We start from the raw sequence: 11,083 nt of genomic DNA on the forward strand, positions 1-11,083 counted from the left end.
ATTTTACACACACATATATATATATATATATCTATATATATATATATATATATATATATATATCTATATATACATATATATGTACATATAGATATTACAGCATTGAATCCTCATGAAATAGAAATTTAAAATGGACGATTAATTCATCGTCGTTTAAAGCATTATCTATGACAATTTCGTTCAAAGCATTTTTAATTGACTCCGTTCGATCAGACGTCAACACTTACGCTACGATTCTAAAAGGAAATATTTTCGTTGATACGTTTAATGTAGATGAACAAGGTCCTCTTCTTTTTCTTTCTATCTCTAAATTCTAGTCGCGCGGATCAGCTTTCGTTAGCATTTACGTAGATTAACGCGGAAGTCACCGTCACCACAAATCATTATTAGCATATTATCGGCGACACTTATCAGGGTGGCGTACGAAGAATTATCCTCTCTCTCTCTTTCTCCCTCTCTCTCAAATAGGAGCCCATTCATAAATCAAAGATCGTCTTTCCTAGCGATCCGGTGATATTTCATTCGTTAACAGGCATATAATTACGGGCGTGCAAAGACTCGTACCGATCAAATATTTTTTCACTCGGGTAAATATACGCGGTACATCACTAACTACAGTCGTTCTCGCTGCCGGAAAAGATTTGTTTTGCGCGAGAACGATATAGGCGTATAGCGCAGTAGTGCAACTAGCTCGGGATATCTTGCATCACCATCGCGATTCTACTTTTTCGATGAATATTAATACGATTCGTCTATTGTGAGACGCATCGTTGACCTTTGCGATATCTTCTTAACCTTATAATTTATGCTATATCACATCGTTAAAAATTAAAAGAATACTAATGTAAAAGTTATTACGATCGGAATCGAACATTGTCCTTCATCGAGAGGAGTCATAATATCTGTGTTGGTAAGAGAAATAAAAATTAATTCGTATAATTTCCAAGCGATAAGATACTTTCATCGTTGACGATTAATATATTGTATTTTAGTTTTTCTTTTCTTTCTTTTTTTTCTTTTTTTGTTCTTTTCATCGCGTGAAATCTGTCGAAAGAAAGAGCCGAGTAATCATTAAAGTTCGTTAACAAAAATAAATTGCGACTTCTTCGAAATAATCGTCCTTCGATCGATTCCTTCCCCAGAGAAAATTACAAACGAGGAGATAATGTGACGCGACTCGCGACACGACTCGTCTAGCGCGTTCCATTTCGCGGCGCCTGATGTTCCTTTCTCCGAGTTGCCAGTGCGATAGGCGGGTTGCAGTTCCCTCAGGCGCCGCCGTCACCGCGCCGCATTTCGAAGATCAAAGCGATCTTAAGTACGGCTGCGGGTGCGCGCGAACGCGTTATCATCCACGTCGCATAAATATTTAAAGCGCGTTTACTTTTGTATGCAAATCGGTATGGCGCGTCCTTCGACGTATTAGTAAATCGTGTTTGCAAACCAACCGACTTTTACCCATTTCCCGTCCGTTCGCCATTTTCTCAAACAAATCGTTCCATGAAAGCAATTTATTCGAAATGATTATCTCATCTTCATAGTCGTTATCGGTATTTTTCTTTATACATTCGTTTATATATCTTACGTGCTTCGACTTACCATATATTCGAGGAACTTAAAAACACGCATACGTACGGTCAATATCAAAAATATTCACGAATTCCTTTCACATTTGATCACTGCCTCTGGACATTCTTCTTTTATTTTCTTTTTCTTTTTTTTAGACATTGCGCATCGCCGGGTTGATCCCGAAGGAATTTCGTGGCTGGGCGCAAAAGTAAATGGTTTCTTTCGGACAGATCTTTGCAGAAGAGAGGGAGAAAGGGAGGGAGGAAGGGTGAGAGTGAGAGGGAGAGAGAGAAAGAGAGAGTGAGAAGGAGAGCAACCTAGTAGAAGAGGGATAAGTAGGATATGTGATAAAATAGTAGTAGTGGGGGTAGAGCGTGCGTGCGACGCGCTCGTAGCGTCACTGCGCCCGTGGTGACACGAGGAACGGTCGTCGGGCGGCGCTGCGATCGTTTCGGTACTGCGCGTCGCTTTCCGCCATCTTTAGTTGTCGGATCCGTGGCTGCTCCGTAGCGGTGAAAGAGGAATAGATAGGGTAGAGTTTTGTAGCGCTGGAAGCAAAAGGTACCGACTAGAGAGGAGAGGAGTGACTTGTGGGAAGGCAGGCGAGGAGAGCCCGAAGCACCGAGTGAGTCAGCCGTTACATCGCCGGCTCGTATCGCAAAGTTTTACGGAATTGTGCTCCGCCGAACCTTGCAGTACGGTAAGTGCATCGCTCGTCGTGTCGAACGTTAATCGTTTAAGCGCTCCTCCATTACTCTCTCTTTCTCTTTCTTTCTCTCTCTTTCATTCTTTTTTATCCGTCAGATAATCAAGTTCGATTCATATTTCCATAACGAGACTCACTGTGTTTACGCTGGGTGTGTCAAAGTGTTCTCCCCCTCTCCCTTTCGATCTCCTTTCTCTTTGCCTCTCTCTCTCTCTCTCTCTCTCTCTCTTTCTCTCTCTCTCTCTCTCTCACTCGATCTTCCGCCCGTATCGGTTCCCCCTCCGGTGAACCTGCCACCCTTCACTCCGCTCGTTCCTTCATCATCCCACTCTCTGCCACAGTGGATTGTTAGAAAATGGTGATGCATTGCATTCTCGGAGCCTTTGTTGTGTCGCACACCCACGCGCGCTAGTTCTCGTTTCATCGTACGTACTACGAAGGATCGAGCCTCTTTTCCTTTCTATTTTTCTTATTTTATTTCTCTATCTGTCTCTCTCTTTCTCTCTCTCTTACTCTCCCTCTATCTCTCTCTCTCTCTCTCTCTCTCTCTCTCTCTATATCTATCTTTCTCTGTCTCCCTTGCGCTTCATTGCTCTCCTCGGTCTCCCTTCCTCCCTTTCTGCCCACCTCACCTCGCGCGTGCACGGGCGTCCGTAGTAGGCGATTCCGTAACGGTGCAACGGCACGTAGTGTGTGTGTCTCTGTGTGTGTGTATGTGTGTGTATATGTGCGGTGTTCGATCGTGAACAAAAAGGAGAAAAAAAAGAAAACAGTAAAGAAAAAACTCCTCGTCCATAATAGTTTATAGTAGACAGTGAGTGAGTGAAAAAGAGGAGAGAGAGAGAGAGAGACGCACGTTCGAAGATAGAAGCGGAAGCTGCGTACGAGGAGACACCTCGGAGGAGGGAATCTTTCGATCGTTTTCACATTCCGTTGCGGAAGCATCTCTCCATCTTCTTCTTTTACCTCCTCTTACCTCCTCATCCTCAACGTCGTCTTTGCGTCGCGACGCGGTGCACTGACCTTACGCGCGTCTTCCTCGTTTTCTTCGAAATGCACCTCTTTCGAAAACAAAAGGAACGAACGTAGGATAGTTAGCTTCGAAATACTTACACATTCCTGCATTCGTGTTATTATCTTTTTCTTTCGCTTCTTCTCTCTCTCTCTCTCTCTCTCTCTCTCTTTCTCTCTCTCTCTCTCTCTCTTTCTTTCTCTTTTGTTTCTTCGAATTCCCTTTGATTTTTGTCCCTTTGTGAAAACGAAGTTTGTAGTAATAATGTCATTCGATTCGTCGTACATTACGTACTTCGAAAATTCAAAGGTTACATAGAAACATGCCATAACATCACCGCGTCATACGTATATACACTTTCTCCTCGGACACGTTCTTTCCTTTTCTTTCAACAGTATCAATAGAACGATCATTTGTAGGTCATAGTTTTGTTTCTTTTTCTCTTAGGTGTGGATAGACTCACCTGCCAGAATGAGTTATCAAATGTCATCTAACCAATCCAGACCAAGTAAGTACACTATGCTTGTATATTTTTTTACTAAACTATTGTTATGGTAAAGCCTAATTAATATTGTTTTATAGTGTCCCACGGAAATTATCAGGGCCCGGGTGATCTACCCATGGGGTCGGCCAAAGAACAAACATTGCTATGGCAGCAAAACTCTTACATAGCTGACTCGGGTATACATTCTGGAACAGTAACACAGGCACCGTCTCTGTCTGGTAAGGAGGATGACGAAATGGAAGGAGATCCATTGATGTTTGACTTGGATCAAGGTTTTGCTCAAGGATTTACTCAGGATCAAGTTGATGGTAATTATTTGTTAGTAAAAGAATAACTAAGCGTACAAGTAGAATGCAGATTTCATTATTATTATATTTTCAGAAATGAATCAACAATTAAGTCACACTCGATCACAGAGAGTCCGTGCTGCCATGTTTCCGGAAACATTGGAGGAAGGTATAGAAATACCTTCTACTCAATTTGATCCAGCACAGCCTACTGCAGTACAACGATTGGCAGAACCAAGTCAAATGTTGAAACATGCCGTGGTTAATTTAATAAATTATCAAGACGACGCGGATCTAGCTACACGTGCAATACCAGAATTAATTAAACTCTTAAACGACGAGGATCAAGTTGTGGTTTCTCAGGCGGCCATGATGGTCCATCAACTCTCTAAAAAAGAAGCATCGCGTCACGCTATTATGAATAGCTCTCAAATGGTGGCTGCTTTGGTGCGTGCGATTTCTAACAGCGATGATTTAGAATCGACGAAAGCAGCTGTTGGAACGTTGCACAATTTGTCGCATCACAGGCAAGGTCTTCTAGCCATATTCAAAAGTGGTGGTATTCCTGCGCTTGTAAAGCTCCTGAGTTCGCCAATGGAGTCCGTGCTATTTTACGCTATTACAACGTTACACAATTTACTCCTACATCAGGATGGCTCGAAGATGGCAGTACGACTTGCTGGTGGTTTACAAAAAATGGTGGCGCTACTTCAAAGAAATAATGTAAAATTTCTAGCTATAGTAACCGACTGTCTTCAAATACTTGCATATGGCAATCAAGAAAGCAAATTGATTATACTTGCTTCTCAAGGACCGATAGAATTAGTACGCATAATGCGTTCCTACGATTATGAGAAGTTATTATGGACAACGTCTAGAATTTTAAAAGGTAAAATATTTCATCTATCTCGTAATTAATACTTTATTCTTATTTTAATGAACGAACTAACGATTCTATTTGTTCGTACAGTGTTATCCGTATGTCCTAGTAATAAGCCAGCGATCGTGGAAGCAGGTGGTATGCAAGCTTTAGCAATGCATCTCGGAAATCCGAGTCAAAGATTCGTACAAAATTGTCTATGGACATTACGAAATTTATCGGATGCCGGTACCAAAGTCGATGGACTCGAAGGTTTACTTCAAAGTCTCGTACAAGTTCTTGGTTCTACGGATGTTAACGTTGTCACGTGCGCAGCAGGAATCTTATCCAATCTTACTTGTAATAATCAACGGAACAAAGTAAGCTATTTGAAACGTGATTACTAAATGTCCATTTAATTCGTTGCAATGTTATTATATCGACGACGATGTAATTCCTCTTGTTTTTTTTTTTTTTTTTTTTTTTTTTTCCTTCTTTTTTGTAGGTTACGGTATGTCAAGTTGGAGGCGTTGATGCTCTTGTACGCACAATTATTAATGCCGGGGATCGTGAAGAAATAACAGAACCAGCAGTTTGCGCTTTGCGTCACTTAACTTCACGCCATGGTGAAGCAGAAATGGCACAGAACTCGGTCCGTTTGAATTACGGAATTCAAATAATAGTAAAATTGCTAAATCCTCCTTCACGCTGGCCACTTGCGAAAGCGGTGATTGGCCTAATACGTAATCTTGCGCTTTGTCCTGCAAATCATGGGCCACTTCGGGATCACGGAGCGATTCATCATCTGGTTAGGCTTTTGATGCGTGCTTACCAGACAACGCAACGGGTGAGTGTTTGAAGGGAATAGGTCGCAGAATTTTCTCTGCGTTAGTGGCGAGTATACGTGCATTTTATATATCTATATACAGCAGCGAACGTCAGTGGCCATTACTGGTAATCAACAGGCACCAGCGACGTATGCGGATGGAGTGCGTATGGAGGAAATAGTCGAAGGCACTGTTGGGGCTCTTCACATTCTTGCAAGAGAATCGCACAATAGGGTCATTATCCGATCGCAGAACGTAATTCCGATATTCGTGCAGGTACGTCCAAAGTTCAATCATTACATTACTATCGTTAATCGAAATACTTTCTTATTATTTGCAGCTGTTATTCAATGAGATTGAAAATATTCAACGCGTAGCAGCCGGCGTACTTTGCGAATTAGCAGCTGATAAAGAAGGTGCAGAAATGATCGAACATGAAGGTGCCACAGCTGCACTTACGGAATTACTGCACTCCAGAAACGAAGGCGTAGCAACGTATGCAGCGGCCGTATTATTCCGTATGAGCGAGGACAAACCTCAAGAGTACAAAAAACGGCTCTCTATGGAATTAACGAATTCATTGTTACGCGAGGATACGAATTTGTGGAACAATGCTGATTTCGGCATGGGCCCAGATCTACAGGTAATGTGGATAAAACAATAATACCAATGCATGAATTGCTTATGCCGTGGCTGAATTTATTTACTTATAAACAATGTGCAGTACATGTATATGTGTATATATATGTATATATACACATATATATATACATATATATATATATATATATATATATATATATATATATGTATATATATATGACACTCATTTATTTTGATACATTAGCAGTGTGCACTGCTGAGAAAAACGCTATTGCCAGCGTAGTAGGATAGCTATATATTTTTATTATAAGCTCGTTATTATATAGGAAGAAAGATGCTGATAAAGAATTCCATAGTCATCTTAGACAAATTTTTATATAGAGATAATAAATACATTATATTAAGTAAATTAAGCCACGTTATAAATTATTCTCGGTGTTTCATAAAAACGCTAAATTTTATAAACAAATCTAAATAGTATATACCAGATGCTTGCTCTCATTAGCTTGTATTCGTGTTAGTATAGACAGGTAGTTCACGATTGTATCATAATTGGCCATTATCCAATTCGCATAACTGAAGTAAATTGTATAATAACACGGCAGCAGGAGGATTAATTTCTTATTTTTCGAACAAAATTTATTATTTTTTCTTATTTTTCTTTTTCTTTTTTTTTTTTTTTTGGTTTCTTTTTCATCATCTTTTAAATTATTATTAACTATACATTGCTTTTCATCACTTCTAATTCCTTTTATTAATCGCAAAAGAAGAAAATTTGAATAGTTGCTAAATAATTTATTTTCAAGTTAATAATGATAAGCTCGATGCTTTAGCTTATGAGTTCGCATTATTCATCTTCAAATGGCATTTTGTAAGTTTTATCTATTATCACACTACTCTATAACGACTTTCGTCATGATAAAAAGGATATATAATATTACCAATAGCAGAAGACAATAATGTTGTGCTTAATGGAACAATGGAACATATGAATAATTGTATAGAGTCAAACTCGATGTTCAACACCCAGTTTGAAAGATATTATAATATGCATGGGAATGCGTTTTGTCCTCCCTTCATCTCTTCATCCTCTTTTTCCTTCCCTCTACCCTTCTACGTTTCGTCTGGGCTGGAAAGAATATCGCAGAAATGGATGCGAGATATACTTTCGAAGACCTCCAGTATAAACTTTTATTCTTCGAAGAGAGATTATTTTTTTTTTTCATCTTAAACGTTCGATAAAAAAAAAGACACGCGATTTACCGCGATATTAGGCGAGTATTTTGCCGTTCCCCCCCTTTTTTTTTCCTCGGGGTACTAAGAAATAGTCCCCGATTAGAAGATATGTTTTTGTGTTGACCTAAGCTACCTAATCTTCAGGACATGCTTGGCCCTGATCATGGCTATGATGGTATGTATGGACAAGGACCTCCTAGCGTACACAGCAGCCATGGCGGTCGTGGTTATCAACCACAAGGTAAGTTACGTGTAATCGAATCATTCTGCCCATCGAATGCTTTAAAGTATTTATAATTCATCCAAATGGTAGATGGAGTTTTATATATATATATATATATATATATATATATGTGTATATATATAAATATAAATATATATATATTATTACTATTATTATTATTATTATTATTATTATTATTATTATTATACAAAAGTCTTGAAAATTTCTACTTTGAGCATAATATTGAAGATTTGGAATTTGTATGTCAATTTTAATACGAGTACATATACATAATATTGTGAAAGCTATGGGTCTCTTAAAGTCTCTTTGTCGGATATATCGGAAAATTGCTTTTAAGAACGAAATGGTATGGGTGAACTTTCACTTTTCTATTACGGTAATCTCTATTTTTGCATCCCAATAGCGTTCTATGGACAACTAATATTAACGAATCTACTTATTTCTTCTATTCGTCGAAAATCATTCTCGATTAAACGTAATGCATTTAATTGTTATTTTAACAGCAGCTTAACCCACGGAGTTAAATTAAAATACAGGCTATCAACCGTATCTCGCAGTAACATAGGTGACATTCAGCTCTTACGTACTGTTCTTTATTGTATTATTGATCGTTGTCTCATCGTTCGCTTTTTTCTTTCTTTCTTTCTTTCTTTCTTTTTTTTTTTCCTTTATTTTTCTTTTCTTTTTCTTTTTTCTTCTTCTTTTTTTCCTCTTTTTCTCTGCTTTTTTTTTCTTCCATGCTTGTGTCATTAACACCGTACGGCTTATCTTAAACGTTGATTGAAATTTTTTTCTTTTCTATTTTTAGATATGATACGCTTCGTGCATGTTTTATGTATGCTCTTTGTTGTGTCTCATAAGAATCTATTTCAACGTTGAGAAGTAAGCGACAAGCAATATTTAGTGTTCCATGTTAACGGATTTCCGTGCATGTTTTATATCATCTCTTACGTCATCTCTTACGTAATCCTATGTGCTTTTTGGAAGAAAGAACGGCGTGTATGGTACTCTCAGGTATAGTGAGTTTTCTTTTTAAAGACGGGCCAGTAGACGAATCTCTCTTTTCTTCTAACTTTGCCTTTCACAAGATATTCGAGCTATGCGTTTTTCGTTTTTATATTTCTAACGTAAAACTACGACCAGGAATATTCCAGTTGATTAATCGATCGTACAAAAGCATGCAATCAAGCGGTTTCAACGTCGGATTGTAATTTGTCCTGGCTTTCATCTTTCCCCCTCTGTTTATTGAAGTCTGAAAAATCAATAGTCGTCCGTATTTAAGTGCGCATTTCTCTTCGGAGATCTTTTAAAATTTCTCTAAATACGAGGTAGATTATCCTCGCATTCGATATTATTTTTAACATTGCGCGAAGAGATACGTACATACATACATACATACATATATATATATTTTTTTCCCCGAATTTAAAAAAAGAAAATATTTAACGCATATTATTCGAAACGTCGTAGTAACACGAATCGCGATGTCGTCCTTTGTCGCGAATAAAAGATATATTTTCCGGTTGTCTAACGATGGAAAGATGTCACGTGTTTTTGATTGCAAAAGGAGAAAAAAAAAAGATGAAATAGAAAAAGGAAGAAACAATACGATAGAAAAAGAGAGATGGCTTTCGAGTATCTTATAAAAATTGTATACTACCGAGTGAACCTTAATATTATTTACATAGACATACGTATACGTTCTTTGTGAAGTATTACTATATTGATGATGAACTCAAATCTAAGCTCTTTTGCTCGAAATTGGATAATCGTCAATCTGTACGAAATGTTTTCTCGCACGACAGGTTATGACCAGATACCAATAGATTCCATGCAAGGATTAGAAATAGGCGGAGGATCGACATACGGTGCAATGGACACTATGGATGTGGCGCACGAAGGTGACCTGAGTTTCGATCATTTGGAAGAGCTTCCAGCGCCGCCCCAAGATAATAACCAGGTTGCAGCTTGGTATGACACTGATCTTTGAATCACGTGTCATCGCCGATCTCTCGCTTGCGAGGGCAACGATTTCGTGAGAATTTTCAGAGGAACAAATATTGAAAACCGAGGATTTTAATACAGACGGGAGCATCGTCTAACATTTTATTCTCACCCTGTATCGATCGATCGTATAAACGAACCGATCCCGTGAGGGATTCTTGTTCACGCGCGGTGGTGTAATAGAAAAGAAAAGAAAAGAAAAGAAAAGAAAAAGAAAAAAGAAAGGAAGAAAGAAAGTGTGCGTGCTACATCATCACAACCGGGCAAATTAACGAGGAGTATGAAAAAAAAAAAAAGAAAAAGAAGAAGATGAAAAAAAGAAAAAAGTGAACGAATTTTACAATTGTTTTTATGAGATAAGGCCACGGGACAAAAAAAAACTGTGTTCTCTTTTCGTTTGTCCACGATTCTTCATGGTCCGGACATGGTGTATCGACTTCTATTTAGTAATACGAGATGGGTTATACTATATACATATATACATAACACTTACACAACACCGATGTGTCGTACCTTAGATATTTATAACGAATATGCGTAAAAAGTGTGACGCTCGAATGTTATATGTCGTCGTGATTCGTCATTGTTGCCGCAAGTCGATCGCAACTCACGACCTGAGAGAATGCATAAATGGGGAAGAAGGTGGAACAGTATGATGACATATCCCGCCGCGATTAATCTCGTGGATTAACACTTGTAAAAGCATCATCAATTTTTTTTCTACCTTCCGTTTTCTTTTTTCTTTTCTTTTTTCTTCTTTTCCCTTTTTCTTTTTTTCTCTTTTCCTTTTTTTTTGTTTTTTTTTTGTTTTTTTTTGTTTTCTTTTGTTTGTTTTTTTTTGTTTTTTTTTTTTAACATATGTCTAAAGAGTTGTTGTTAATGCGTTCGATAGAACGACGCGGTTTGGAGAGAGAAAAAAAAAAGAAAAATAAAATAGACAGAAAACAGGGTGAGAAAGATTTTTGAAGAAAGGAAATGAAGACGACCAGGAAAAATAAAAAGAAAAGCGCGCGAAGACGACGTTAACGCATTTATATATCTGTCACAGTATTTTATTTAATTCATTGTTCTCGTATCACGTGCATAAGTGTTTCAGAAATTCGACCGGAAAGAAAGAAAGAAAAGGAAAGAAAAAAAAAATGAAAAGAAAAGAAAAGAAAGAAAGAACTGTATTGCCTAATACTTATTAATCCCCCCGAATATTCACTGTATCATGTACTTCTTTCGAAAA

At 38.1% G+C, this 11,083-nt stretch overlaps 1 protein-coding gene across 9 annotated transcripts; it reads left to right on the forward strand.

The window, feature by feature from the left end:
• The first annotated feature begins 1,965 nt into the window (after window positions 1–1,965).
• Window positions 1,966–10,858, forward strand: arm (armadillo). Of its 9 annotated transcripts, XR_014983486.1 has the most exons (11): window positions 1,966–2,269; window positions 3,735–3,795; window positions 3,870–4,100; window positions 4,174–4,968; window positions 5,050–5,318; window positions 5,444–5,785; window positions 5,868–6,041; window positions 6,106–6,408; window positions 7,749–7,845; window positions 8,352–8,413; window positions 9,654–9,738. XR_014983486.1 is itself a non-coding variant. In XM_035880523.2 (10 exons), exons 2-10 carry the CDS (start codon window positions 3,759–3,761, stop codon window positions 9,836–9,838), a joined length of 2,397 nt encoding a protein of 798 aa, XP_035736416.1. In that variant the 5' UTR covers window positions 1,966–2,269; window positions 3,735–3,758; the 3' UTR covers window positions 9,839–10,858. The 9 variants fall into 9 exon arrangements, 8 of the variants coding, with proteins under 8 accessions (XP_035736416.1, XP_035736418.1, XP_035736410.1 ...); XM_035880523.2 differs by lacking the exon at window positions 8,352–8,413 and having other exon boundaries at window positions 5,904–6,041; window positions 9,654–10,858; XM_035880517.2 differs by lacking the exon at window positions 8,352–8,413 and having other exon boundaries at window positions 1,967–2,269; window positions 9,654–10,858.
• Window positions 10,859–11,083: the final 225 nt, after the last annotated feature.

This window comes from Vespa mandarinia, chromosome 22, assembly GCF_050613455.1.
Source record: "Vespa mandarinia isolate Hongniang chromosome 22, ASM5061345v1, whole genome shotgun sequence".
NCBI classification, from domain to species: domain Eukaryota; kingdom Metazoa; phylum Arthropoda; class Insecta; order Hymenoptera; family Vespidae; genus Vespa; species Vespa mandarinia.